This window comes from Juglans microcarpa x Juglans regia, chromosome 8S (genome assembly GCF_004785595.1).
Source record: "Juglans microcarpa x Juglans regia isolate MS1-56 chromosome 8S, Jm3101_v1.0, whole genome shotgun sequence".
NCBI classification, from domain to species: Eukaryota; Viridiplantae; Streptophyta; class Magnoliopsida; order Fagales; family Juglandaceae; genus Juglans; species Juglans microcarpa x Juglans regia.
Genome location: NC_054609.1, coordinates 17911651 through 17939645, shown reverse-complemented (window position 1 = coordinate 17939645; position 27995 = coordinate 17911651). Strand labels below are relative to the sequence as shown.

Sequence of the window (27995 nt, the reverse complement as noted above, 5' to 3'; positions counted from 1 at the left end):
ATCCATCTAAGCAGCTGCACCAGCTAGTTCTTTGCCAGGGTTGCTGGCACCAGTTTTTGAGGCTGTAGGCAAACAGTAGCCAATGTCATCCTATATAAATTATTTCAAGAAACTTAATATAAAAAACTTGAGCTGATAATATACATTGCTCATGATCTCTAGTAGGTTTAATCGTTTAAGAGATAACATTAAAGAAATTCATGAACTTAACTCATCTCATAAAATCGGTTCAACAAAAGAGAATTGCTCATTTCTTATAAGCATGCCCAAGACCTAGTCCACAAGCAATGTATGATTATTCCTCAACACCCTTCCTCACTTGCAGGCCAGTATTTTTCCTGATCCTTGTCACGAGATAAGTAGTGTGGGCCTCATTCGTCCTGTAACCTGGCTCTGATATCATGAAGAAATCCATGGGCCTAACTCATCTCATAAAACCGGTTCAATAAGAAAGGATTGTTCATTCTTTATAAATATGTCCAAGACCTTGTCCACAAGCAATGTGAGATTATTCCTCAACAAATACATTCTAAGAAATTTAGCAATCCAACAGTAGTTGTAATTTCTCTGAAGTGAAGTTAATTTTATGGAGGGGAAGGTAATGCTTTGACATCTGAGTGGCGCGCACACACAATGATAAGCTTCTTACCTCTGCTAATTCTTGCTCGTGCTTTGGGATAAAAGCGGTATCAACTTTGCCGTTTCTAAAATCCTGTGATGTAAGTGGATTTGCACATTAGATTTTTTAAGTTCTACCTAAATGTAGACAACTTAGTTAAAATATAAGAAGAAAAGATACGTCAGAGCTTGCCCACCTCTATATCAAGGATAAGTTTATGGTATTCAATGGTCGTAGGAACCCCTGTGGAAGAAAGTAATCAACATAAAAATAGTTGATTAAAGAATCCAAAAGAGGAATAGTATAGAAATTAGAAAGAACTTCAAGCACAAAACAATCAGAATGGATGAAGTTCTCAATGAAAAGACAACAGAGAGAAGTGAAGCCAACTTTTTTGGATGACAAGAAAATGTGAGGACTATGCAAGTGCAATGTGTCTTTTACTCGGTTAAAAGAGGTATGGTCTCTCTTTTTTATACAAGTATAAAAAAGAGGTATAATCTTAATCAAGAACTTATAAAATTACCTGTAATAATAGTGTCATCAAGAGCCCTTTTCATGCGCTCAATTGCCTTTTCTCTTGTTGGAGCCCATACAATAAGTTGCAGCATAGTGCCAAAGTTTCCAAACTTACTAGAACAATAATTTGTAGGGTAAGTTTTCTATTTAGAAGAGCAGCCATAGCTTTACACCATCAAGTTTAACATAAGAATAAGCCGTCCATCAATCACCTACACAATCTAAGATGGGCGGGAAACATCTCTACATGACAATGGACTTCATGTAGAAGTATATATTTAATAAATGCCCACACATAAGACACCATTTTTTTCAGCTTATGGAAGAGATCTAAAGAATTAAACTTAATGTTTGCAATAAAGCCAAACCTATTTCACTCAAATGCATGAAGCCAGACTGTGCATTATTTCATTCCATGGGTAATCTGTTTTTACTTGTTTACTTTCATTGTTCACTAGCAAGTCCAACTGAAACAAACTGTCATAGTCCAAATTATCAATGATGATAAATAAAAACAAACTTACTGCTAATTAACAACTTGCTTGAATAACTTAGGAACTTCTCTGTTCACAAGCCAGTTCCCAGGCTAGAGAAATAAGAATCTCACTAAGAATTTGTTATACTTCACTGATCAGTCATTCGAATCGGCACAAAAGAACATTAATACTTGATGACATGAACTGCTCATCCATACACCACTGGATATGACCAAAGAGAAATTATTAAATGAATATTGTGACGGACCTTGCCAAGAAGGGAGTCATAGCTAGGCGGAACCACATAGTCAGGATAAACATGGCTATCCATTCTAACAAATGGGCCTCCAGATGGCAAATATGCAGTAATTCTCCCTGTTGTCCAAAAGATGAATACAATTAGTACTTAGAAAAGATTGATAACAGTTATTAGTTAAAACAGCCTAAGCACCATGCTATTTTGTTTCATCTGCTATTTTGAAAATCTAACAAACTTGAAAGAACAGTGACAGAAAGGATATGGGTGCATCAGTTTATATGCACGTGCATGCCAGAAACAGACCAAAGGCACACTATCTGAGCATACCTGGTCCAGGTCGAAACCAAGGCATCTTCTGCATTGATACTGCATTCAATTGAATGTCCTCTGAGCACAATATCTTCCTGTAGATTGATTCCCAAACATACTGAATTTTATGCTAAAACTTCACTTTTTTGGAAAACTTATTATATGCTTAAAAGAACTCACGTATCCCTTTTCTAATACCTGCTTGTACTGAAGTTTTTCTCCCATAGCTACACGAATTTGTTCCTCAATCAAGTCCAGAGAGGAAATCATCTCTGTCACAGGATGCTCAACCTGAATCCCCACAGCCAACCCACAAAAAGGTGGAAAAACGTTATTTAGCATAACCTGAGATTAGTCTCCTAAAACAAGTATGGTTTTAAAGATAATTGAAAACCACATTCTCAAGAAATTATATTATCCACCTGGATCCGAGTGTTCATTTCCATGAAGTAGAAGGAACCTCTTTCATCCAATAGAAACTCAACTGTTCCAACACCAATGTAACCTATAGAGGCTGCTGCAGCAACTGCTGCGTCATCCATAGCTTTACGCAACTCAGGGGTCAATGCAGGAGAAGGTGCTTCTTCCAGCAGTTTTTGATTCCGTCTCTGAACAAAAAAAACAATCAAGAGAGCTAGTAACTTATCTTTTTACTTGCATTTCAAAATTAGTTGAAAGTGACTGCTAGAGGCATGGCTTATATTCTTCTGGAAGCTGAGACAGGTTACATAGTTGGAACAAAGCAGTGCAGAGTGTAGCAGAGCACAATGGAGAAAAACAGAGCCTGTGTAGGCCATTGGACGTGAAATTAACCTTGTGTCGGGGGGTTGAACAATAGGTTGGGGGTTAAGTTTTTCAAAATGTGGATAGAGTTCGGATTAAGTTCTCTGTCTTCTAGACTTGAGGCTATCAAAAGCTTTGCCTAGAGAACTTTTTAACTTGGTGATCTAATTTGGAAAATGAAGCAAGCTCTATTTCCATCACTTAATTGAACAACCACTCAGAAACCAGTTTGATCAACTGTCAAAATTAGGAGGAACAAGTTCATTCAGGATACCTGAATGCTGCAATCACGCTCTCCAAAGTGGACAACATTACCATATTTATCAGCAAGAACCTGTAAAACCATTTAACACACAAGGGGTGAACCAAAAAACACATGCATAGGTCAGATTGGAAAATTAAAAAGAAAAGAAACTGAAAAAAAAAAAACACCTTCGTTTTCCCAGCCAACAGTACCCCAAACCACATTAAACGGGTTGTTGATGTGATTTCCCTACTTTCCCCCACTAAGATTCTACAAGTATTGAACATTAGACAAACTGAAACCTACGGCTAAACTGATTTTGAGGTAGCACAGTCTAAAGTTTGTGTGGAGTCTTAGGGCATGTTTAGATGTAAGATTTTCAAGAAAAATTACAAAAAGTTTTGAAAAACTTTAGAGATTGGTTTTTTTGGGAGTTTTGTGGAAGTTGTGGGACTCAATAATAAATATATTTGGATTGAGAAAGTTTTGAGACATGTTTTTATTGGGGTTTGAAAAGTAGTGGGGCCATTGAAAATATGTTTCCGAAGAAGATTTTTGTGGGAAAGTTTTTTGAGTTGTTTTGGTTTTTGTTTGTTATGGAAATTGTTCTTTTTCTTAGATTGTTTGATGTTTGGATTGAAGTAAACGATTTTGGGATATTTTCAAAATTTTCTTGCTTCCAAACATGCATTAATCATGTAGATTACTAGTGGATAGATCTAGAGAACTCAGGTTTTTCTTAATAATCCATATATCAACAGGATAATTCATCAAAGTAAAGATCCAGAAATGCCAAGTATAATTCTTGAGTTCCCTAATTTGACTAAATAAATTCCTCGGTAATTTTTAAGCAATCATAGCTAAAAGACATCAAAACACCCAGCCATTACCTGGAACTCAATGTGCCTTGGATTTTGAATGTACTTCTCCAAATAAACTCCATCATTTCCCTAAGCTGCTGCAGCCTCACTCTTGGCTTGCTGCAAATCCAAACCAGATACGATTAATATGAATCTCACAGAAAATATTCAAACAAATTCTTTATAGCCAATAGATTGAACTGTGCAGTTTTGTTGTAAGTAAACAATTGGAACCGAATATGATGTTCTATAAGTACAATAACTAACAGGAAAAAAAAAAAAAAAACGCCATGGTAGGTTTTGTTCACACTAAACTTTAAGTTAAGCGTCAGAAAGTATATATAGCATGCATAGTGAAGTAACATAGATGGAAAATGTATTGCTGCTAATACCTGCAGTAACTTTACAAACTCATCAGGTTCTTTAGCTATACGCATGCCACGGCCTCCACCACCTGCCCTGCTGTTGCCTTGAGAGTATAAAACGCTTGTCAGTTCAAGAAATATTCAGCAAGAACAAATCTCACTACTATTCACAACTCATCTCAACTCATTTCAATTCATCTCAACTCATCTCACTACTATTCATTACTATTCATCAACTTTAACTCATAAATCTTACTAATATTCACAACCCATCTCAACTCATCTTCGAATCCAAACGACACGACTTTATTTTTAGTTTCAGAGTTGTAGGAATCATGGGAGGGAGGGACCCCAGATTACCAAAAAGGCAAAAGTTGAATTACTAAAGTACTCTTTACATGCCCACTAAAGTGTTTCTCAAACCTCTACACTTGAATAGAAGACAAACCAAGAACACAAAGGATTTTGAAAAAACAAATGTAAAAAATAGAGGACAAGTACACTCCAGTGAAATACAGTTTCAGTTAGACGTCAAAATAAATTGCACCATTTTATAAAATTATTTTTTCCTTTTATTACGCAGAAAATATTAAAAATCACATACCATGAGTAACTTTACTAAATTATAGGTGCGTACACGGGAAATAACTCTTTCTAATTTACTTTTATACTCCATTGGTTTGTTTTTTTTTTTTTGATAAGTAAGAGATAAATATTATTTATGTGAATGAATAGGCATAGTCCGTGTACACAAGAAGTATACAAAAGAACACCTAAATACATTCTAAGAGTGATAAATTAAAGACAAGAAGTTATGAACATTGTTCCCATTTAAAACAATGACTGAAAACCAAAGCAGTAAAGTGTGGATAAAAAAGATTCTTCAGCTCCATTATTGTGTGCTCCTTATCTTAAAAACATCACGCATTCCTTTTCGACCAAATACACCACATGATGCACAACGGGATCATCTTCCACCACTCCATTGTTTATAGATAATGCTATAACATGATTTGAGTGAACTAGGTAATTGCCATTTTGTTTACTCGTTATAAGCCCCAGGAAAAGAAAATCAGAAGTATTCTAGTCAGTAGCAGGTTGAATTCCTACTCTTGAGTTAGTCTATAAATGTAGAAATGGATGTCCACTGCAATTCTAGCAGGTACAAAATACATTGTATATAATAACCATCATAAAACAACTTGCTGATACAGGATTATTTACCTTGATCATAACAGGGAATCCAATCTCGTGGGAGAGCTTTATAGCTTCTTCTGTGCTCTGTAATGACAATCATTGTCTAAATTTTTTTTTTATCAAGGAATAGTAAAAGTGATCTCACAACTATTTACCAAGTTGTCAAATATTACAATACCGCAATTCACATGTAATACCTGCAACAATCCGTCGCTTCCTGGTACAGTGGGTACTCCTGCTTTCTTCATTGTCTCTCTAGCAGTTGACTTGTCACCCATGACACGGATACTGTCGGGCTGCAAAATGTAACCCGGAATTCAAATTTCTTGCCCAAACTTTTTGAACAAAAAAGGACTTCAGCTTTGTACTACTCCTGCTAATATCTGGGTAGACACGACTTTCTAACCGTTTGTTTAAACAGATAAAAATCATAAACAAAACAACTTAAGTCTTGGGGCTGGTTCCCAACTTCCCATTCTGCCTCATCTTGTAAAACGCTCAGTGTTCGTATATGCTAAAAGAATTCTTCTTTAAGGTCCCTCTAAAGAAGAATTACATTGTGTGAGTCTGGATACAATATAAAACCCTGATACAGTATAATGGTGGATTGCATGCGCTGTTAAATTTCTTGTCAGTTAAATGTATTATTGAAATGCCCTCGTATCCATGAAAGCGCTTACTTTGCAAATTTTACCCTATGCCCCCTCGTGTATTGGTTTTAGAAGACCAGAGCCAAGTATGCATGGATTTTTGACAAGAAATCCACAATAAATAACATTGTCCAACCCAAGGGAAGAAAGCTTCTTGGGCATTACAGTGTGAACTTCACATCCTTTCTATGAGGAAAAAAATGTGCTTGACGTACTTACATTAGGCCCAATAAAATTGATTCCATGTTCTCTGCACATTTCAACAAATACTGCATTCTCAGCAAGGAATCCATAGCCAGGATGCAGCATTGTACATTTACGGCTGATAGCAGCAGATAAAACATTTGGAATTAATAGGTACCTGCAAGACAGATCAACATGTACGTTACACCACTGTCAACCATATCAAGAGCAAACAAGGAGGAAAACACAGATGTTCAGTTGGATATTGATAGAAAATATGCATCTATCTAAAAAGAAGCGACTTCAAACTTCATTACAGTGGAATTGTGAGAGATTTTGAAACCATCACCCATCCAAAAGAGATTTTGAAGACAATGCTGAGATAAAACCTACTTCCAGACTACAAAAGTTTGGAAGCCAGAAATTGTGAGGTAAAATATTTACAATGTCTTCAAGTATTCTACAGAACAGGACCTTTATGCTTTATCCTTCAAATATGATACTCCATGCCCAAATGAGGGTCCTCTTATTAAAAGGAAAAAAATATGGAAGTTGTTGAGATACAGGTCTCTCTCTTTTATACTCCCTGTATACTTGGGTTACACTTTTCGCTCATTAATAAAGATTTCTTACTTATCACTGATAAAAAAAAAAATTAAAGATATCTTAATTATCCAAAAAGAGAAGTTGCCGGGATATCAAATGTTGACGATGGCATCAAATGGTTAACCGAGAAGAACATGCAAAAGAAAAAATTATAAGCACTCACGATTGGTTGTTCGGTGCTTCGCCTATGCAAACGGATTCATCAGCCAATTTCACATGAAGTGCGTCTTTGTCTATGGTTGAGTAAACAGCCACACAAGGTATACCCAACTCATGCGCAGTTCTAATAACTCGGACGGCAATCTCTCCTCGATTTGCTACCAGAATTTTGTCAGCACGACATGTAGCATAGAGAGCTCCTCCACGCTTCTTAGATTTGTAACTAATAACTCGTGCACCCTGAACTCTTAGCCTGGGAAAGTTCACTCTATTCCCCACCATAAAGCTACATTGGGAGCTCCTGATTCCTCCACTTCTCCCCAAGAATAAACCCTTGCATTGGATTAAGAAAACCCACAAAAGGAAAGGAAAATTTTTTAGATGATAGAAGGATTCGCCAGTGACCCAGTACAAGATCCACCAATTTTGAGCACAAAGCAACACTTTTGAACCATAAATTACATCAAAAATAGAAAAACAAAAATGAGTCGGAGAGCAACTTACGGGAGGTGAGGTGATGGATTTGCAAAAAGGCAATGTGGCATCCATTTCCAGAACAAAGTGAAACATGAGTGCCTAAAACAAAACAAACCCATTAGAACCAAGCAAAAATCGATATCAATCTTAGCATCATAATGCAACAGTTAAGCGTGAAAACTACCTCCAAAAGGCGATAATAACGGAGGATTTTCACCCAAAAGCGAGCGTTTCAGGCAGAGAGGGTAGAAAAATGTTTAGTTGGGAAAGATAGAGAGAGCGGATGATGAGATTGCCGACGAAAACGAGGAAGTTGGCAGGTTGAAAGCTCCGCTAAAAATGCCTGCTAGTTGATGTGTGCACTTGACTTTTACGCTCAAGTACTGCAATCTGTGTAAAGTCCTCAACTTTTACGCTTAATTCTCCCTCACTTTCACGCATGCCAGCGATCGAGTGAGCTAACGTATCAGCCTGGTACTAGGAGGCATACCATCTCACTGTAATTCAATTTTTTTAAATTTTAAAATAAAAATAATATTAAAATAATATATTTTAATAATATTTTATTCAACTTTTAATTTTAATCTCAACTCATCTATTTTCATCTTCGAAGAGATCAATAATTGAAGGCAAATTTAAAAAAAAGAACCCAATACATATTGTTAGGCAATTAGGTAATTAAGATCAATGATTGAAGACAAATTTTATTCATAATCCCGCCTAATTAGACAGAAGTAGACATCTAGAAGAAGGATCCAAAGTTAGCCAATACATGGGAGAAATTGATATTTGTAGTCTTAGACTGCATTTAGATATTGAATTGAATTGAGTTGAGTTGAGTTAAGTTGAGATAATATTATTATAATATTATTTTTAATATTATTATTATTTTAAAATTTGAAAAAAATAAATTATTTATTATATTTTGTGTTAGAATTTGAAAAAATTATAATGATGAATTGAGAGAAATTGAGATTCCAAACGTACCCTAGTCTTCGAATGCATAAGTGCAATATATTTTTTTAAAAAACGGTGATTAAATATGAGATCACATGAAAATTTAATTTAATTTGATAATAAATCTTACTCTTTTAAAAATGAATATGTAACGTTTGCCTATCCTATAATTATATTTAATATCCCAGCAATCCCGTCCACAACGTACCCAAAACCAAGAAAACTATGTACAACTATGTATTCAATTGCAAAATTTCTCCTTAAGTTCGACAAATGCATGCATGCAGCATTAGTATTGGTTTTTTTATATGCAAATATAAAATCACATATTTTAGAAAAAAAACTTTCGCATCTTTGTTATTTTATTATTATTATTTTTTTAAAATTAATTTATATATATATATAGCAATTAGCATCCATTACATACATTTGATATTAATAATAAAAATATAATAAAATGATAAAAAAAATATAATATATTATAATAATAAAATGAAGGATAGAAGGTTGAGGGAGGGGAAAAGGAAAAGGTTGTAAGAGAGAGAAGGATGAGAGAGAAAAAATAATAATAAAATAGTATTTGAAGAGTAAATAGTGCATCGCTAATACTGAAAGAACTACATTACTTATTTAATTGAAACTGTGCCGTTTAGTGGAAGGGTTAAAACGCAGCCGTTTCCTCCTCTCCAAGCAAGCGACGTCATTCCCTTCATTTCACCAAACGGTGACGTTGGCTACTAGTAAATCCCTAATCCCTCGATGCCTTTTCTTCTTCTACATTTTCTCACTTCTCAGTTCTCTCTACTCCGTCGTCCCCATCAGATCAGACCCTCAAGCTCCCTTCCTTCGTCTCCTTTGATCCCCCCGACTTGGAAGCCTCCTAACAGTTTCCCTGTATTTTGTAGCTAAAATAAATTTTTTGTTAGATGGTTGGTTCTTAGTCTTGACTATTTTTGACGGATTTGATATACAGTGATTGGCTTTTCTTATCCCGGGCTTGATCATAGTCATCGATTAAGCCAGCCGAGAGATATGGATAGATCTTCCAAAATGGTTCTTGGGTGGCTGAAACAGCGCAAAGGAAGGATTCACGGAGTATCTTGTAGAGGCAATCGAATCAGCTTCGGTAAATTTGCTCTTCAGGCGCTTGAACCGGCGCTGATCTCATCCAGACAAATAGAAGCAGGGCGGCGAGCAATTACCCGAAATTTGCAGCGGAGCGGACAAATATGGACTCGAGTGTTTGCAGACAAGCCGGTAACAGCAAGACCCGCGGAAACGCGCATGGGTAGAGGGAAAGGAGCCACCAAATATTGGGCAGCCGTGGTCAAACCGGGGAGAATACTTTATGAAATTGGCGGAGCAGCAGAAAATATAGCCAGAAAGGCAATTTCAGTGGCTGCATCGAAAATGCCCGTACGAACTAAATTCATCACCGGCTCTAGTGAGTTTTCCTTGAAAATACTAAATTTATGTTTGTGAAACTTGTCGCGTTATTTCACTTGTTTTGCGTGTGAAAATGGGATCGAGACTGCATGTTACATGATTTGATTTGTTGGCAGGTACGCCATCAAAGGGAGAAAATTAATGAGTTTTCCCTTATCAAGAAGGATAATGGCGATTGCAGAGATCATCCTTCTAAATGCTGGGTAGTGATTATGCAGAATCAGCTTAGTTTTTGTCCCCAAAAGCTTCACGATGAGAATAGTTTTGAATATTATGGATTTGAATCAATCTCTAGTTTCATGGAGCATTCTACTTTTTGTGGAAGTAATCTTGCTATGCAATGCATGGGTGGAATAAATTTTTTTAGCATGAATATCACAGAATCTTAAATTAGTTTGATTTCGATTTTATCTTGGTTGGTTCATGGATGCAAACAATCCTTTGGGGTCACTCCTGATGAAAAGTCAGCGATTTAACCAATTATGTATAGGAAAACTTTTGAGAATGTGGTGCACGGGATGGAGATTTATTCTGCAAAGGTGGGTCCGAAAGGCGCAGTCTTGGAGAGGTTTCTGGCATTAAAAAAAAAAAAAAATCTTTCTGAGGGCCTTTTGGCATAGAAAAAGAACAAAAAAAAAAAGTGTTGAAGCCGTGAATTTCTGTTTAATGGTGCTGGTGAAATTTATTTTTCTTCAGTTTTTGTAACTTCTTCTCATACATTGGATTGGGTATACTCTGAAGATTTGTGAACTTGTATCGATTGCACAATTAAACAGTGTCATGAAACAGAGAATGCATGAAACACACTAACACAGTAGAAAAACACAACACTCATTAATAAGAAAATGCAAGTCACAAGGGAGGAAGAAAAACCAAACCGTGATATGCACTCAAGTGATGCAGGCATGCCAACTTCCATCAACTCACACAGAGAACTGATGAGAGGGGGAGGAGAGAGAGATTCAACTTAAAAGCAATCAACAAAGCCACTCAAACAGTTTCGTGATGTTGGTGATTATATCTTTTTAGATGATATTGTATTTTGTGCCATAATTATTATCTTATTCAACGGCAGGAAATCACTAATTTCCGGCGAGAAACCAAACAAATCTTTACATTACACATTCTTCACGTGATATAATTTGATCTGTAAGATTTAAATTTTAAAATTTATCTTTTAAATCAAATTATGTCACGTAGATGGTGTGTAGTGTAAAGATTTTCATATAGAAGTATTCGTGCTAAATATTGTTGGTTGCAGTGGAACCACATTCAGACTGATTACAAACGTATTTCTTGGCATTTAAATTCAAACGGATGACAACATTTCATTGCCCCCACATTCATGTATTCTTGTGCATGGTGTTTCTACTGACCAATTCTCTGAAATGACAAAAACCAACCCCTCATCTTGACTGGGTCTGCTGCTTCCCATAGACGACTGAGTTTTTACTTCTCTACTGTAGAATTGTTAACTGCTGAATAAGTTTTTTTGGAAACACCATAACTATGATAGAGCTCATTTCATTTTATTTCCTGATAATATTTTTTAGAAAAATTATATTTTCAAGTCGGTGTGTAGAACACACCTACTAAATTGTTTACGAGATATAATTTGATTTGAAAGATAAATTTTAAAATTTGAATCTTACAAATCAAATTATACAATTGAAGTGATATGAATAATGTGCTATATATACCGATTTTATAATAGAATAACTTCATTTTTTATTCGCAAATTTTGTGATATATTAAAAGAAGCATATTGTATATATCAAAAGAATTATTGATCGAATAGGTTTAAACCTTAAGATATATGCATGTTTTTCCTGGATATTCTCAATAGACCAATCATTTATCAAATAAAGAAAAAAACTTGTTTTACACAAATATAAATAACTACTTTACAAATTGACTATTTATTGTAGACTAAAATCTAGCTTTCTTTTGGTAATTGTCTCATAAACATAACACTTATCTTAAATAAATTCAGTTAAAGTAAATTATAAAAGAAATTCCTAGTGGGTGGGAGAGGGAGTGGGTTGGTCGAGAGAGAGAAGAGAGAGAGAGAGAGAGAGAGAGAGAGAGACGCTTATGACTAGGAAGCATTACACCTACCGACTGAAACATTTGACCTCATGTCATAAACACGATACTCATCCTCCTACCTTGGTTTCAGCAAAGCCCCTGGATTCTCTTAAAACCATTGGTCACCAACCCGCCTATTTATCCCCTCTTTACTTCTCATCTATATATAGCCATTTCCCTCTCCTTCCAACTCCCACATCAAACTCTCTCTCTCTCTCTCTCTCTCTCTCTCACAAAGAGAGTATGGCTCATCTCCTTGCAAAATCCATCTTTTACATGACCCTTGTCACAGTAACACTTATTTCAATAACCAAGTGTACATTTTCCCATCTCTCTATATCTTTGTCTCCAATTCTGTTAGTCATCCTCCCTTTAGTTCCAATCATTTTCTACTACAACTCAATCTCCAACGCCTCCACCACCCTTCCTCCAGGCCCTCTCTCTATCCCTATCTTCGGAAACTGGCTCCAAGTTGGCAATGACCTAAACCACCGTCTCCTGGCTACCATGGCTCAAACCTATGGCCACATATTCCTACTCAAACTAGGTGCCAAGAATTTAGTCGTGGTGTCCAATCCTGAGCTTGCCAACCAAGTCCTCCACACACAGGGCGTCGAATTCGGGTCCCGGCCACGCAATGTTGTCTTCGACATCTTCACCGGCAACGGACAAGATATGGTGTTCACAATATATGGCGATCATTGGCGCAAGATGCGCCGCATCATGACACTTCCATTTTTCACCAACAAAGTTGTGCACCAGTATAGTGATATGTGGGAGGCAGAGATGGACCTAGTGGTGGATGACCTAAAGAAAAACGAAGGAGTCAGAACAAAGGGAATAGTTATCAGAAAACGCTTGCAGTTGATGTTATACAATGTCATGTACCGGATGATGTTTGATGCGAAGTTTGAGTCACAAGAGGACCCTTTGTTCATTGAGGCAACACGATTTAACTCTGAAAGGAGTCGGTTGGCTCAGAGTTTTGAGTATAATTATGGAGATTTCATTCCTTTGCTTAGACCATTTTTAAGGGGGTACTTGAACAGGTGCAAAGACTTGCAGAGTAGAAGGCTGGCATTTTTTAACAACTATTTTGTCGAGAAAAGAAGGTAAAATCATAACATTTTGTTCCCTCATTTCAAGTTTTATTCTAAAAGCTGTTGATTTTCAATATTAAAAATTTTCATTGCTTTTGTGTGTTGATAGGAAAATTATGGCTGCCAATGGAGAGAAGCATAAAATAAGTTGTGCCATTGATCACATAATAGATGCTCAGATGAAAGGAGAAATCAGTGAAGAAAATGTTCTGTACATAGTGGAGAACATCAATGTTGCAGCAATAGAGACAACATTGTGGTCTATGGAGTGGGCCATAGCTGAGTTGGTAAACAATCCGACCGTCCAACGCAAGATCCGTGATGAAATCTCAGCCGTCCTTAAGGGTCGTGCAGTCACAGAATCTAACCTGCATGAGCTACCTTATCTTCAAGCCACGGTAAAAGAGACACTAAGGTTGCACACCCCAATTCCTTTGTTGGTACCCCATATGAATCTTGAAGAAGCAAAGCTAGGAGGTTATACCATTCCTAAAGAGTCTAAGGTAGTGGTCAATGCCTGGTGGCTAGCAAACAACCCTGCATGGTGGAAAAACCCCGAGGAATTCCGGCCAGAGAGATTCTTGGAAGAAGAATGTGCCACAGATGCCGTGGCTGGTGGAAAGGTCGATTTTCGATACTTACCATTTGGCATGGGAAGGAGGAGTTGCCCGGGGATTATACTAGCACTACCAATCCTAGGCCTTATCATTGCCAAATTAGCATGTAATTTTGAGATGAGGGCTCCGCTCGGAATGGAAAAGATTGATACAAGTGAAAAAGGAGGGCAATTCAGCTTGCACATTGCAAACCATTCCACTGTCATCTTCCATCCCACAACGGCATGATTTGGTCGAACAGTCGTTGATGAGAATGAAGAATCAAATGGGGGGGTAGTTCTATTTCCACTGGTGTTTTGATTGTTTACATTCTATTATTAAAGTTTAATTTCAGTTCTCGGTCAGTTCAAACAAAGGCAATTCTCTAGACAAGAAAAGGATAAGGGTTAATCACACACACACACACACACACACACATATACATTGTACTCTTGAGTGTATTCATCTCCATTTGTGAGAAATAAGCACACACCATTGATTTGATGAAATAAAAGACCAAATAGTCTTCCTACTCATTTTCAAGAACTTAACGAGAGACTACGAAAAGATGCTACCCATATACCCAAACACCATTATTGAAGTCTGACATGAAAAACCTATGTTTCTTTGAAATGCAAAGTAACTTTGAGAATTGAAATCAAGCAGCAATGGATTTTTACCCAAACACCCATCCTCAGCAACTGCATTTTTACCTGCTGAAGTCGTGTGCTGACACCAGAACCGACTCATTCGATCCGTTCTAAGCATGCCACAGATAGCTGCTGAAACGGGTCAAGCGTGAAAGGGTTGAGAGGGTTCCATGAATAGATTTATCCTTGATTGAAGTGTACCCCCCTTGGAACTGCAACCTCATGCACGCATGTGCGCATCAAATTGCTTAGAGTTTGGAGAGATGCTTGATTGGGGGTTCTAGTGACCTCTGATTCTTCTGGTTCTTTTTGTCGATTCATAACAAATTGCTGATTTTGGGCTTCAGTGACCTCTGAATCCTCAGGTTCTCGTTGCCGTTTTGGGACAGATTCATGATTTATGGGTTTCAGTGACCTTATATTTTTCAATTTTAAGTTCTTTTCGTTTCAAGTGTTGGAGATTCTTCCATTGCTAAAACTTAAAATTTCTAGATCTGTTACAGATGTCAATAAAATGCAACAAAAAGATGAAAGAAAAATGTAAATCTACAACGAGAACAATAAAAATAATTACTTCACCAGATTTCATGTGAGACTTTTTTGTGCACATTGTAGGCTACCATTTTAAGAAATGTTAGGTCTACAAAGAAATCTACCAATCTATACATTTGAAACTAGGCCTTGCAATTTCATCCTTTTAGCTTTCTATAGGGCACCGACCGACGTGGGAGAAGTTCAAAATTCAAACATTTTAAGTTGGAAGGCAAAACAGTTGAGTATTGATCCCATAACAGCATCATCATATGGAAGAGCTTGGGCACATTCCAAATTGGGTTGTTCACTAGCCTGGAAATAAAACTTCGTGGGATCTAACTTGTACCAATTATAGCCATCCATTCAAGTATGGTGAGAAGCTTCTCTCTTCTTCTTTGACACCTTTTCCATCTATTGCTCAACTCCGAGACTGCTTCAAGCAACGGCCAAAATTCAAGGAAAATGCCACTCTTAACTACTCAAGGATCATTTCTCAATGGGCATATACCTAGAAAACACAGTTGTGGCATATATTATTTACATGCCACATGGGAAACTGTGGAGTATAAGTTCCTGACCCGGAAGATGAATGGTTAGCATTTGGGAGGACTACATTAAGCAACTCCGCCATCAGAGCTGCTGCAGACTTGATTCGGAAGGACCCCACTTCCGATATCCACATCCAAGCTCATTTGCTGGACTTCTTGAGGGGACAGGATCTTGATGCAGTGGACACAATTAACAAACTCCCTGAAATACACCAAAATGTCAAAAAAAAAATGTAAGACAAACTAACTGAATTTGGGGCCTACAGTTTCCTTGGATCAATGACCCCGAACACTTTTCAATTATTTAAAACTAGACCAACAAATTATTTCCTGTCTGAAAACAATGGCAAGGACAAAACAAGTAGCAAATATATGCCAAGATCATTTCCACAGGCAGCAGAAACAAACAATTCACAAAAAGTTGTTTTCAGCCTCAGAGGAAAGGAGAGTCGTCCGAACCAGACATAAATCAATCAGAAACTAGGGAAACAACACTAGAGAAAAAGCTCGGAAAAAACCAGCATAACCTCGGCAATTTATTAAGGATCTATGGTCATCGTGAATAAGCATGTAAAAAGTAACACAAAATAAATTGAGGCAAGAAGCTGATTGGCTTATAATCTAACACTAAAATGAAAGATATCCACCAGACATCTGGCCCAAAAGACATGATAAAACCAATTTTGAACTGAAGACCTCACCGCTTTCTTTGTAACAGGAAAACTAGGTGTCTGTGCATGCCCGCACACATACATGTGCATGAAAAATGTAATCCTAAAAGCAGAAAAGGAATGAAGGACATACTCCCAAGGGTCATCTCCCAACAAGAGAACATCATTCTCATGATCTACATAGACAAATTTCCAGCCAATTCTCTGCCTATCTTCCAACTGTCCCTCTATGCCAAACATTCGAGCCAGACCCTGTTTAAGCTCACCATAACCTGAATAACTGGTGATATCAATTGATCTCCCTACAGCTCCACGTTTGTACACCTTCAAAATAGCATTAACCAATTCAAAATCCTAGAGAAGTATGTAAAATGACAGATAGAACTAATGCCAGTTGCTGGAAGGTCTTTTTTAAAGCAAAAGACCTTGGTATATGTCCGCATTCGTTGGAACTGTGGTGGTGGAGCCCAAGGACCTCTGTTCAAGAGGCTGCAATCATTTATTGTTGAATCAATTGAGTTAAATGTCATATGTGGAACTCCAAAAGACTGGGAAACCATGGAGGATGAAAGTTCCTGCTGATCATCTTTTGAGTTTTCATAGTTTGTAAGCATGCCTGCCGAAGAGAGACTGTTGTGGAAATCCTTCCCTAACCCATCCATGCCCTTTGATAAGAAAGGATCAGGATTCAAAGGCATCTCTATTTGGCCATCAATGTTGGTCCCATAAGAAACATTACTCCTGAGATCTGCCTGAACTTCCCCATCCTGGCTGGTGTCTCTGAGCAAAAATGATTGTGGATTGAAAGACACCGAATTATTCTGCAGTAAATGGACATCATTTTGGGAAAGGCAAACTGAAGTTGTCGAAGATGATGCATCCAAGTAATCTGTCTGGGCAACAGCACCATTTAGGAATGTTTGTGGAGCAAAAGATCCATGACTGTGACTCTTAGAGATGTGCAATGAAGGCTTAACTATGGGTTTCTGCTGGAAATCTTTAACCAAGTTAGCATCAGATGACATGGTTTCCAGTGCACTTGGAATAATGACTGTGGCAGCAGCCACGTTCTCCCCCATTGCTGTGCTTTGCTGGAACCTGCCATTCATCACTGGTTGAACCACATTTGAGCATTTGTTCGTGGAAGGTGAAGTAGAACAAGATGGAACATCATCAATTAATACAGTCTGCCCTGCTCCAGAAACTCCAGTTACTGTACTGCTAGCAGCTGCAGATAACTGATTTGATGATGGGGGGAGTCCCCCATTCGCAGATAATTCAGGCAGAACACCAGATTGCTGTTGTTGAAGTTTTGGCTGCTGGGGTGGAAGAGAGAACTGAATATTTCTGTTGCTGTTATTCTTTGTCGTCCGATGTGGAATAGTGTTAGACTGAGGGAACGAAGTTGTGGGTGCTTGAGGGAGCTCCAGCATTTGGTTGGGTGGCATAGACCTAGAGAAGCTTTGGGAAAAATCAAACAGCTGCCTCTGTGGATCTTGAAGTTGCATTAATTGAGCTGGCTGTTGCAGAGTTGACTGCTGTGCTAGAATAGGTTGTTGCTGCTGTTGAAGCCTCTGTAAAAGTTGAATCTGAATCTGATTATCAGATATTTGTAACTGTTGGTTTACATGATCAGGCAGCTGAGGTTGAATAAGGTTTTCCTTTTGGTTCTGACCCATACTTTGTTGTTGGTGCTGCTGCTGCTGCTGGTTCTGGGAAACATTTCTACAAGATTGATGGTTTTGAATAGATGGCTGCTGCTGAAGGTTATTGCTAGTTTGAGCATTGGACTGAGGCTGCAGAATCTGGGCCTGAACTTGGCTTGATGGAAGAGTTTGACTAATGATATTTGGCCTCATTTGGTGAGTTATATCACCCAACTGCTGCTGTGGTTGAATAATGGATCCTAATGGGTTCAATGTGGAAGGTAGCTTTGGGAGTTGATCAAGCTGCTGTGTCTGTTGAGGTAGCCTCTGAGATTTGAACTGCAAGTTGTTTGGAAGATTTATTTGTGGTCCTGACAAGCCTAACTGATGGGAAAGATCTGCTCCAGTAAAGCTTTGCAGAATAGGTGTAGACATGGAATGAACATAATTTGGCTGGATCGAGTTAGCAAGGGAAGGGTTTTGTTGCATGTTCATCCACTGGACTAAACTTAGTCCTGAGAGAGCCTGGGAATCCTTCATGCAGATATCATCACCAAGCCAAGGCATTGTCCTCCTTAATAAGTTGTCTAATTCAGATTCATCATCTGCAATAATTCCAAGGTAAGTCAAATGTCCTCTCGCTAAATTGAGATGCAGGTATCTTTTACTTCTCTTTTTTTTTTTTTTTTTTTTTTTTTGCTTGATTAATTAAAAGAAGAAATAAAACCAAGTTAGAAAAAGAATAAGGAGACTATTTGTGATTTCCATTATCAGCAAGGCTGTGAAACATTCAAAAATCACTCAAAAGATACCTTTGAAGGTAAAACATTGACCAAGACAGAACAAGAGAGAGAGAATCCCATGAAACCCCAAACCCAGATCATTCAAGGTATTCATCTTCTTCTTCTTCTTCTTTTTTTTTTTTTTCTTTTTTTTTTTTGATAAATAGGTATTCATCTTTTCTTTTTTTTTATAATTGAATCAGCTGGTGCTTTCAATTACTAGATGCAATTAATTGCATATTAGCAAATTCTGAGGAGTAACCTGAGCAACAAACAAGTGAACAACCTAGGTGCAACTCAAGCAAGAACCATTTCCTGAATTTATGAACAAAATTCCTTTTTTTTTTATGATGGGGAAACATTTCACGTGCCACAGCAGAGCCCTTAAGACTCACCCATGGAACCAATTTATGAACAAAATGAGATGGCAAAATCATAGAAAATAAAATTTAAACAACAAAAACTCTGCCAGGGTTAAGGCCACCGCAGCAAATTTTGTACCTGGCATTCCTGGCTGCCTTGGACGCTTTGATCTGAAGTATGGAGGGGGGCAGAAAAAAAATGGAGCAGTTACTGGTTCAATTTCCCAGATTGAGACCCGGTTATGCCTTTCCCCAGCTGTTGACTCATCCCAACCAACCTGTTAAGGAATTGGGAGCGAGTACACGGTAATCCACATTATTGATAGTGAAATTATGACAATTAAAACAGCAAAGACATCTCCAGAATTTCCACCTGCAAATTACGCCACTGTGAGTTCTTCCATCTAAGAGGGTCAAGATCAGCAATACCCATGATTGTACCCATATACCTGCAGAAGAAATGTATTTTTTCCCTCAGAACGAAATCTTTCAAATTCATTATTATTATTTTTTTTTATAAGCATTAAATATTCTAAAACGACATTCATGAAATCCCAGGATGCCATTTGGCTTCTAATTTCTCAAGAAACTACATCAACTATTCAAGAATCATGGCTAGAGCTAAATATGATATATGGAACCTAAAGATTCAAGTGCTAAACTTATATCTTTTGTAATTCAAAATAAACAGCAGGTGATATTATCTTCCTACATCTAGGACCGATGGAATTCCACAGTCAGAACTATGGGGACAATTTTCCCAAGTGCTCATGCCATTCTATTGTGAACATTAAGAGCACGAATAAAGATTGAAAAACAACTACCTTCTTGTTCCTGATTCTTCTGTTTCAAACATCATCCGAAAGCGCATGCCAAGTGATATTTGGTTGCTATATACAGCCTTGTAGTACTTGGCTAAAGGGACAACAAACTCTGATGGACTTGCCCTGCATATGGTAGAAAGAATACTTCAGTTGTGTTTGATTCATAAGGATGGAGAAATTAATTCATTTGACATACAGCCAAGTTGATGCACTCAAAATATAATCAAGAAAATGTAAGAAACACTTATCAAGGAGAATATTAGAATATGGAAAATGAAAGATATTGACCTGGGATTATAAAACACAGTGAAGGGGCTATTATTTGCAGCTGCATGGGCAGCAGCTGCTAGAATCCCTATATGCATACTATCACTTGACAATACTGATGATGAAAGATTGGTGGGTTGCTTGTTAGCCCGCCTAATGCCCAAAAGAAGCTGCTGCTTTTCATCCCTGCTAATAAGCATTAAATATTATATATTTAACTGAATGGTATTTGTTTGCTCTGAAAATTTTTGGTCAAAATAAGATATTGGACCCTGCACATAATTGTCAAATTTCAAACTAATACAAACTATCAGTTTTTTTCCATTTAGTCTAAAAGATTTTCAAAATGTCTAAATGTTAACCTAACCCTCCCTTATGGTCACTATAAAAAAAGAAAATGCATATAAGAAATACATTATATGTATCTGTCTCCTCTAATGCTTACATGAAAAAAAAAATTAAACCTTAATACAAGAAAAATATAACTTCAAAACCACAAAAAACCTAAAAAAATTAAAAAGAATGAGAGATACTGGGCAGATTTCTTAACCTTTTAGAAGCAATGTTTCAGAAAGTGCAAGATGGGTGTGGCAGGATTTAGGCAAATCTTGTGGGATTTTTTTTTTTGGGGGAGGGGGGTTGAACCCATTGTCAAAGGTTTCTATTGGAGCATTTGGGTTTTTTGTTTTCTTGACCAGGGTATCAAACAGCAGAACAAAATATTGACTCGTGGAGAACAAGGATAAGGCAATGATCACAGGGTTTGAAAGTAGAGATTGGGAAGGGAGGGCGGCTCGGTAAGCCAGGATGTTTCGGCAGGAAGGAGGTTTCGATCATACTTGAAAGAGGGATGCTTTTCTAGAAACTACAAAAGATAACACTCAGGATGAGAAATGAACAAATATAAGTTTTTAGAAATAGCAAGAGATTATCAGTCATTAGTAGCGACCAAAAGAAGTGAGTTCTCCAGTGGACTTTCTCAGTTTCAGTTTTTGGAGAAAACTTGCATATCCAGTTTCTCTGTAAAAAGTTCCTTTTTCTAATTTTATGTTTTTATTTTTGCTTTTTTTATTTTATGGTTTTTTAAATATTTTTTTATTTTATGTTAAGATTAAAAAAAATACATTATACATGTGGCGCACATGTGGTCTATCAGGAGATGTGTGTTTGAATTGTCATTGTGCTAATCTGGCCTTTTTAACGGTTGACAAATGGAGGTTTGACCAAGGAACTAATTTGATCATTCCACAAATCACAGAGTAACAAGTTCGATTAAAAACTGCAATGATCAATTTGACTTTAAAGCAAATCACAAAAACTAATTTCATATTTAACCCAAATAAAAAAAAGATAGATACAAATGAATTAATATATAGGAAAAGTAGAGCCAAGTATACAATATTAAGGATCCCTAAACCCTGTATTTGCTAGAAGATATGACTTAACTCATGTAAATTATAAGGATATGTACAAAAAAGTTGCTAAAATCAGCTGTTATTGTTATCTTAGTGACAGTAAGGACAATAGAGGTAAAATTTGAGATGCTTCTAAATCTTCCATAGCCAGACAGATTGAAATAATTGAAAGTTTATGGCTTAGGGAGAAAACAATATGTTTCCCAAAATATTTATATGAATCAAAACAGCACGCAGATATATGAAGTATCAAGGAGTCTGCCAATATGGTTATAACAAACTCATTATGATCATAGTAAATACAATGAAAAAGTTCAAATAGTCTCAATTTGTGACATTACCTGATGAATAAAACTGAGTCGCCAGCCAAAAGCCTCTTTCCACTAATGAATAGGCTCCACCCAGTCGTAAGCAAGTGACGTTTTGGTTTTCCTGGGACAAAGCAAAGCAAGAATTGGGTGCAGATGTTTAGAAAGGAATGGTAGAAAATGTGATAATTATATATAAAGATAATGTGCTGCTACATTAGTGTGAGGAATTTTTGAGTGGAACTTCCCAAAGTTTGAATTTGTGAACTTCAAATTTTAATTTGCTTTATTTGGATTAGCATGGAAGTTACTTCAAGAATCATGCAAAAATTTGAATTTGGGAGTTTTAGGCATCCAAATCCGAAGTTTGGGTTTAAGTTTCAGATGAGAACATACCACGGTAGATATGGCGGAAAGTCCATAAATTATCATGCAAATCCCTGGCCACAAGTTCTTGAGCAGGTGGTTGCATGGAGAAATCCTATACAGAAGCAAGTACGAGATGAAAATTTGAAATGAATACAGCAAAACCTTCAGAATAAAGGGAAACCGCTTACAAGAGGAGAGAAAATTTTCTCTGCTGCAAGGCGTGGCACAGAGAAACCTCCATGGGTGCTTGTATCACTTGCTGTCAATGTTTTACAGAAAAAATCTGGTTGGGGTTTATTTGTCTTGAATGTAAGATCTGATCTCAATAACGCATCTTGGTCAAACTGCAGAAGATTTAGATTGAGTTTCTAATTCGGAACATGCTAAGTTCACTTTCAGAAGTTCCTAGAGATTGGGGAGTGTCTGCTTATATTTTGTAACTTAGAAAACAAACCACAAAACAAAAGCTACCATTGACTTAATCGCATCTACAGAATTTTATTAATGGATAAAGATGCTACTCATTTTGGTGTGGAGTCCTTACAGAAGGAACCGGTTGGAGTGTCATCTGAGCATATACTTCATCTGTTTCAGGATCCGCCTAATAATTCAACCATGAAAGAATTGACAAACTTAGTAATGAAATCAATCTGTTTGGAAGTTAAAAGCCAGTTAATGTCAGCCATACATGCAGGGTGACATTATGAAGGAGGCATAGTAGCTTTGAAGGAAGATTTGGGTAGTTTGGGATTTGTGCATCCACATCCTTCTTCATAGAAGCTGCAACCTGAAACCAAGATTGTAACCCTGAAGTCAGGACACAAACTCATTTCAAAAGGAGAAGATACCTTCAATAAAATACAGAATCTTTTCAAGGTACAATTATATAAGAAACTGCACACTTGGAGTTACAACAATAATTTTCAGGCCCAAGAAATACTTATACTTCAGGTTTAGTTAACCTCTTTTACTTATCTTTTTTCTGTAAGTCAACCTATTTTACTTATGAAATAAGATTAGGTAAACCTGAAATGCAAACCTTAAAGTTTATTGAACCTTGTTATACGGTTCACACGAGAAATAAAATGATGAGAAATGATAGTTGTAGTCGTAAGTGCAAGCGCAGCATAATCACTTTCAAAAAAAATTAATTTTTTAATAATAGATCTCACTCTTTTTCAAATCGACTGTACGGTGCTTACGCACTTCACAACTGTATTTAGCATTACTCTAAAATGACAATAAACACTATGCTCATCCCTTACACCACAAGTAACATAATCTTGGTGCTTAAATTTTAAAATCAAAGACTTGCATAATTACGAAACAAAACGTTATCATCTCACCCTAAAGGTAAAATGATATTTACCTACCAAAACCCTTCAGAGAAATCCCAAAAGACTTTGTTCTTTTTTCCCTTTCGCATAAAGTTTCTTCAAAGATTTTTCACCAAACCACTTCTTTATGTAGACACGAAGAACAGTAGACATAAGAGAGGGTAACTTCTAGAAAAGTAAAGGCCAAAAGATTCCTAAAAATATGGTAGTATGGTACGCATACCCCCTAAAAAGGGAAAAAGAGAAGAAAACAAGAAAAGGACAATTAGGATTTTGGGTATAAAGGGAAGACGAGAATAAACCCAAAACAAATAAGGAAAAAATTGGAGAATAGAGGCTAATACAGATAGACAAGAAAAAGTAGAGAGAGTGAACATTAAGCAGAGGCACCAACATGGCACACAATAGCAGAGCACACACCTGTTCACTGTGGCCTTGTGGGAAGTAGACCACGTGTGTCCCAGCCGGCGGCAGGTTCACCAGCGGCCCGGCGCAGGCTTGCCATAGTTCATGGTTTATGCTCTTCTTCTCTACTCCTGCACCACGTTTCACCCTCCCATTCGTCAGAGAAAACTCCATCATATCATTGCTCTTCTATACTAATAATAATCCGTTTGTTTCCTCAGAAAACAGGGTAGGAAAATTTGGATTCTTGCAAAACAGAGCAGAAGCAGTAAAAGAGATTCGGAATCTTCTCAAGCTCAATTTTCTCGGGGACTATCGAAAATAGGAAATCCGTAAAAAACCGGCACAAATACAACCGAAGAAGAGCATAAAGACAAAAAGCAATAAATTCATATTTTATGATCCACCGATTCGTCCGATCCCCTCCCACTATCGGACAGAGACAAACAGAGATGAGTGAACATGTCAACATAAACCGAGACGGATAACTTCTACCTTCGCAAAGATTGGACGCTGACGTGGCAAAGCCGGCTCCGGCATTCGCCGGCGTCTTCATTGTCTTCTCCGGCGAGTTCACAGAAGTCAAACTCCGTGGTGAAGTCAAACTCTTGGTAGCTCACCTTATCGGTTAAGCTCCGATCAAAATAAAAAGTCCAAAACAAAGCTCAGAAGCAGAGTATAATTTTGACTTTCTCAGCTAAGAAGCTCAGATCAGCTCAGTGAAAGACCTGAAGGTGACTTTTTGAGGAAAAAAGGGGAAGGAAAAAATTCCGGCGACGCCACCTGAAAGTTGAGAAGGTTGGCTAGCCGGCCGAAAAGGTAAGCAACGAGGAAGGGAAAAAATAAAAAAAGAGTTGGGTTTTGTTCACTGAGTGTCCAGACTCCAGAGACACCAGACCAAGTGTATACGCTTTGCCCCCTATCTTCCACTACAGCACCCAGACATTTTCATCTCTCTTCCTCACTTCTTCCCAATGCTTTCTCTCTCCAACCAAAAAAAATACTTTCTGTGTCTCACTCTTTCATCTGATGAAGGACATAACAACTACAGAATACTGAACACTTGTCTGCCTCTCTCCTCTTTCTGTAGCTTCTCTCCTCCACCAAGGATCTCTGTAATAATTTTTTGAATAATTATATACACAAAACACATTATATAATAACTTTTATTAGAGCTATAGAAAAAGTGACCCGAATTTAACTCTCGAATAGTACTCTTCATTTTTTTTTATTTTTTTCTCTTTTTTTCATATATTTTTTTAATCATTATAAATATTTTAAAAAAAATAAAAAAACATTATAATATTATTAAAAAACATTTTCTTAATCACTAAATAAATAAAAAAGTTATTCGAAATTTTTTTTGAGTTCCAAATTCGAAATCCAAAGCATTTCTCATTATATAATATATTATATAATAATATTATAAAATAAAGATATTGTTACAAAACTATGTTATTTTTATAAGATATTTTATAAAAAAATTTTTATTTAAAATATTATTGTGTAATGTATTGTATAAAATATTGTTTGTAAATCATTTTTCTAATTTTTTCTATTTTCTTAAATAATAATTATCAAATAAAGTGCTAAGTATTATTTTCTTTAAATTAATAAAGTAGTTGAGTCTTGCATTAGTTTCAATATAGAAATGGTTTTATTTTATTTTTTCACATGTCATCTTATAATTATAATTTTTTTAAATTTTTATATAAAATATAATAAATAATTCAATTTTTTTAATTATAAAATAATAAAATATTAAAAAATAATATTTCATTCAATTTTCATCTAAAATCATCTCATCTCATCTCATTTCACAATCCAAGCGAACCTCAGCAAAAATTTGTATTCACATCTATTTTCAAGAAGTTCCACTGCATTTTATTAATCTTTGTTTAGTACTAATTCTTTTTGAACTGTTTTTCTACTAAAAATATATTGCACTTCAATGAGAATCAAAAGAATCAAAGTTTTTTCACTGATTTTTAAACTAATACCAAAAAAAGATGAAATTTCCTTAAAACATTAAATTATTATTGGATTGTTCCATCTTAATATTTTGATAAAAAAAAATTAGAATGATTCAAACAGATTTTACTTACATAGTCAATATCCATATACATGTATATATATACACATATATACATATTAGTTAAATATTAATATTAATTTGATTGGATTACAATTTATATAAATTACTCAAACAGTAATTACAATTACAAAGTTTTAGAATGACATGTGATTAAATCTTGAATTTAATAAATATTGAGAAAAAATTTCTTAAAATAAAAGTTTGGCTTAAGAAAATAATGGAGTTTGACCTGAATATTACACACTACACCAACCCAACCACTGCTACACATGCTTAGATTAATGTTGTGATTATTATAATTATATTTGGCCTCTTTTGTTTTCAGAAGTGAGATAAGATTAAAGTTAAAAAATTAAATAAAATATTATTAAAATATATTTTTTAATATTATTTTTATTTTAAAATTTAAAAAAATTAAATTATTTATTTTATTTTATGTAAAAATTCATGAAAATTATAATAATAAGATGAGAAATTTTTACAATTTTTAAAATTTTAAATTTTAGTCTTGAAAACAAATTAGCCAAAGCTCCATCTAAACCAAATAATTATAAGTAAATAAGCAAGTAGAAGATCTTATATTTAGTTTTAAGCAATGGTGAATAAAGTTACAAAGATGGTAAGTTTGGCCTTTTTTTCTTTTTCTTTTTTTTTTTTTTTTTTTGAAAAAAAATGGAGTTTATTATAGATTATATATTTATAAAAAAAATGGCAAAACTTGTATACTTTAAAATTATACAAAGATGATGTCAACTATGACTATTTAAGAGAGAAAAATTATATTTATAAGCTGATTTATTGGTACACCAAATATATTATTGGTGTGTACAAATATATTATTGGTACACATCATAAATAATATGTCTAAAGTTGTCATGTTTAGACACTTGGAGTATCTCAAAAATTTGTGAATAGTAGTTAAATAATTTGGGTAAATATGTTTTGTTGTGTTTTAAAAAATGAGAGAGAAAAAATTAAATAAAAATATGATAAAATTAAAAAGTTTGAATATAATTCTTTAATAGTATTTTTGTTTTAATGTTTGTAAAAGGTTAATTGATTTTTGTTTTTTGTTTTGAAATTTGTAAAAGTTATATTGATTTTTGTCTTTTGTTTTGAAGTTTATAAAAATTATATTGATTTTTGTGTTTAAATAATAATTAGATAATTATTAGATAAAAATATTGAAAATTAAAAATTAAAAAATATTTTGTATTTGAATGATAATTGAGACTAAAATTACAAAAAGTTTTGAGAATATTTAGAATTCGAAGAATTTAAGTAGTGTCTAAACAAGAATTGAGACTTGTGAGATATTTTATATATACTAGTAAAGATTTTACTTGCAAGACACGTATGCCAGATTGAAGATGGCGTAATTGAGCAGTTTGTTAGTCGGACTGATCTTGCTCAGTGATCCCGATCAAGGGTTATTTTCTTGTGATGTTTAGAATTTTCAAGCAATGTGTCAATCAGACTTGTCTTGCTCAGTGATCCCTAGTAAAGGTTAAATTCTTTCGCTTCTCAATATTACCAAGCAGTATGTTCGTTAGACTAGATTGATCTCGAGTAAGGGTTCTTTTCTTACAATACTCAAATTTACCAGTAATGTGTTGATTGGAATAGCCTTGTTCAATTATCTTGAGCAAAGTTTTTTTCATCCAATACTCAAAATTACCAAGTAATGTGTCAGTCAAACTGGACTTGCTTGGTGATCCGAGTAAGGTTTATTTTCTTGTAATGCTCAAATTTTTCGAACAATGTGTTAGTGGGACTGGCCTTGCTCAGTGATCTCAAGAAAAAACTAAATTTGAGCAATATATCGATTAGACTGCGCAATGCACATATGTCCAAGTGAAAATATTGCTGCATTTATATATGGAAAAATA

At 35.7% G+C, this 27995-nt stretch overlaps 3 protein-coding genes and 1 pseudogene across 6 annotated transcripts; 2 read left to right on the top strand and 2 right to left on the bottom strand.

Annotated features, from left to right (window-relative positions):
- Nucleotides 1-6: 6 nt before the first annotated feature.
- On the bottom strand, nucleotides 7-7778 carry LOC121244289 (annotated as a pseudogene).
- A 1887-nt stretch (nucleotides 7779-9665) lies between these two features.
- Nucleotides 9666-10511, top strand: LOC121245006 (50S ribosomal protein L16, chloroplastic-like). Its single transcript, XM_041143274.1, has 2 exons — nucleotides 9666-10107; nucleotides 10226-10511. Exons 1-2 carry the CDS (start codon nucleotides 9696-9698, stop codon nucleotides 10249-10251), a joined length of 438 nt encoding a protein of 145 aa, XP_040999208.1. The 5' UTR covers nucleotides 9666-9695; the 3' UTR covers nucleotides 10252-10511.
- Nucleotides 10512-12382: 1871 nt separating this feature from the next.
- Nucleotides 12383-14429, top strand: LOC121244372 (cytochrome P450 CYP73A100-like). Its single transcript, XM_041142427.1, has 2 exons — nucleotides 12383-13309; nucleotides 13407-14429. Exons 1-2 carry the CDS (start codon nucleotides 12441-12443, stop codon nucleotides 14140-14142), a joined length of 1605 nt encoding a protein of 534 aa, XP_040998361.1. The 5' UTR covers nucleotides 12383-12440; the 3' UTR covers nucleotides 14143-14429.
- A 644-nt stretch (nucleotides 14430-15073) lies between these two features.
- Nucleotides 15074-25076, bottom strand: LOC121244371 (auxin response factor 19-like). Of its 4 annotated transcripts, none has more exons than XM_041142423.1 (14): nucleotides 24507-25076; nucleotides 24027-24142; nucleotides 22958-23056; nucleotides 22814-22870; nucleotides 22458-22613; nucleotides 22297-22381; nucleotides 21934-22024; nucleotides 20199-20366; nucleotides 19911-20033; nucleotides 19460-19535; nucleotides 19226-19364; nucleotides 16722-18547; nucleotides 16430-16620; nucleotides 15074-15827 (listed from the first exon to the last, which is right to left on the bottom strand). In XM_041142423.1, exons 1-14 carry the CDS (start codon nucleotides 24565-24567, stop codon nucleotides 15692-15694), a joined length of 3324 nt encoding a protein of 1107 aa, XP_040998357.1. In that variant the 5' UTR covers nucleotides 24568-25076; the 3' UTR covers nucleotides 15074-15691. The 4 variants fall into 4 exon arrangements, with proteins under 4 accessions (XP_040998357.1, XP_040998358.1, XP_040998359.1 ...); XM_041142424.1 differs by having other exon boundaries at nucleotides 20199-20363; XM_041142425.1 differs by lacking the exon at nucleotides 24507-25076 and having other exon boundaries at nucleotides 22958-23076; nucleotides 24027-24146.
- Between the last annotated feature and the right edge of the window lie 2919 nt (nucleotides 25077-27995).

Coding starts and splice junctions, on each gene's coding strand:
- LOC121244372 (XM_041142427.1), top strand. CDS start 12,441: ATGGCTCATCTCCTTGCAAAATCCATCTTTTACATGACCCTTGTCACA. Junction 13,310..13,406: donor TATTTTGTCGAGAAAAGAAG/GTAAAATCATAA, acceptor GTGTGTTGATAG/GAAAATTATGGCTGCCAATG.
- LOC121245006 (XM_041143274.1), top strand. CDS start 9,696: ATGGATAGATCTTCCAAAATGGTTCTTGGGTGGCTGAAACAGCGCAAA. Junction 10,108..10,225: donor TAAATTCATCACCGGCTCTA/GTGAGTTTTCCT, acceptor ATTTGTTGGCAG/GTACGCCATCAAAGGGAGAA.
- LOC121244371 (XM_041142423.1), bottom strand. CDS start 24,567: ATGAAGACGCCGGCGAATGCCGGAGCCGGCTTTGCCACGTCAGCGTCC. Junction 22,614..22,813: donor CACTCCAACCGGTTCCTTCT/GTAAGGACTCCA, acceptor AATCTTCTGCAG/TTTGACCAAGATGCGTTATT. Junction 15,828..16,429: donor TTGGGAGATGACCCTTGGGA/GTATGTCCTTCA, acceptor GGTGTATTTCAG/GGAGTTTGTTAATTGTGTCC.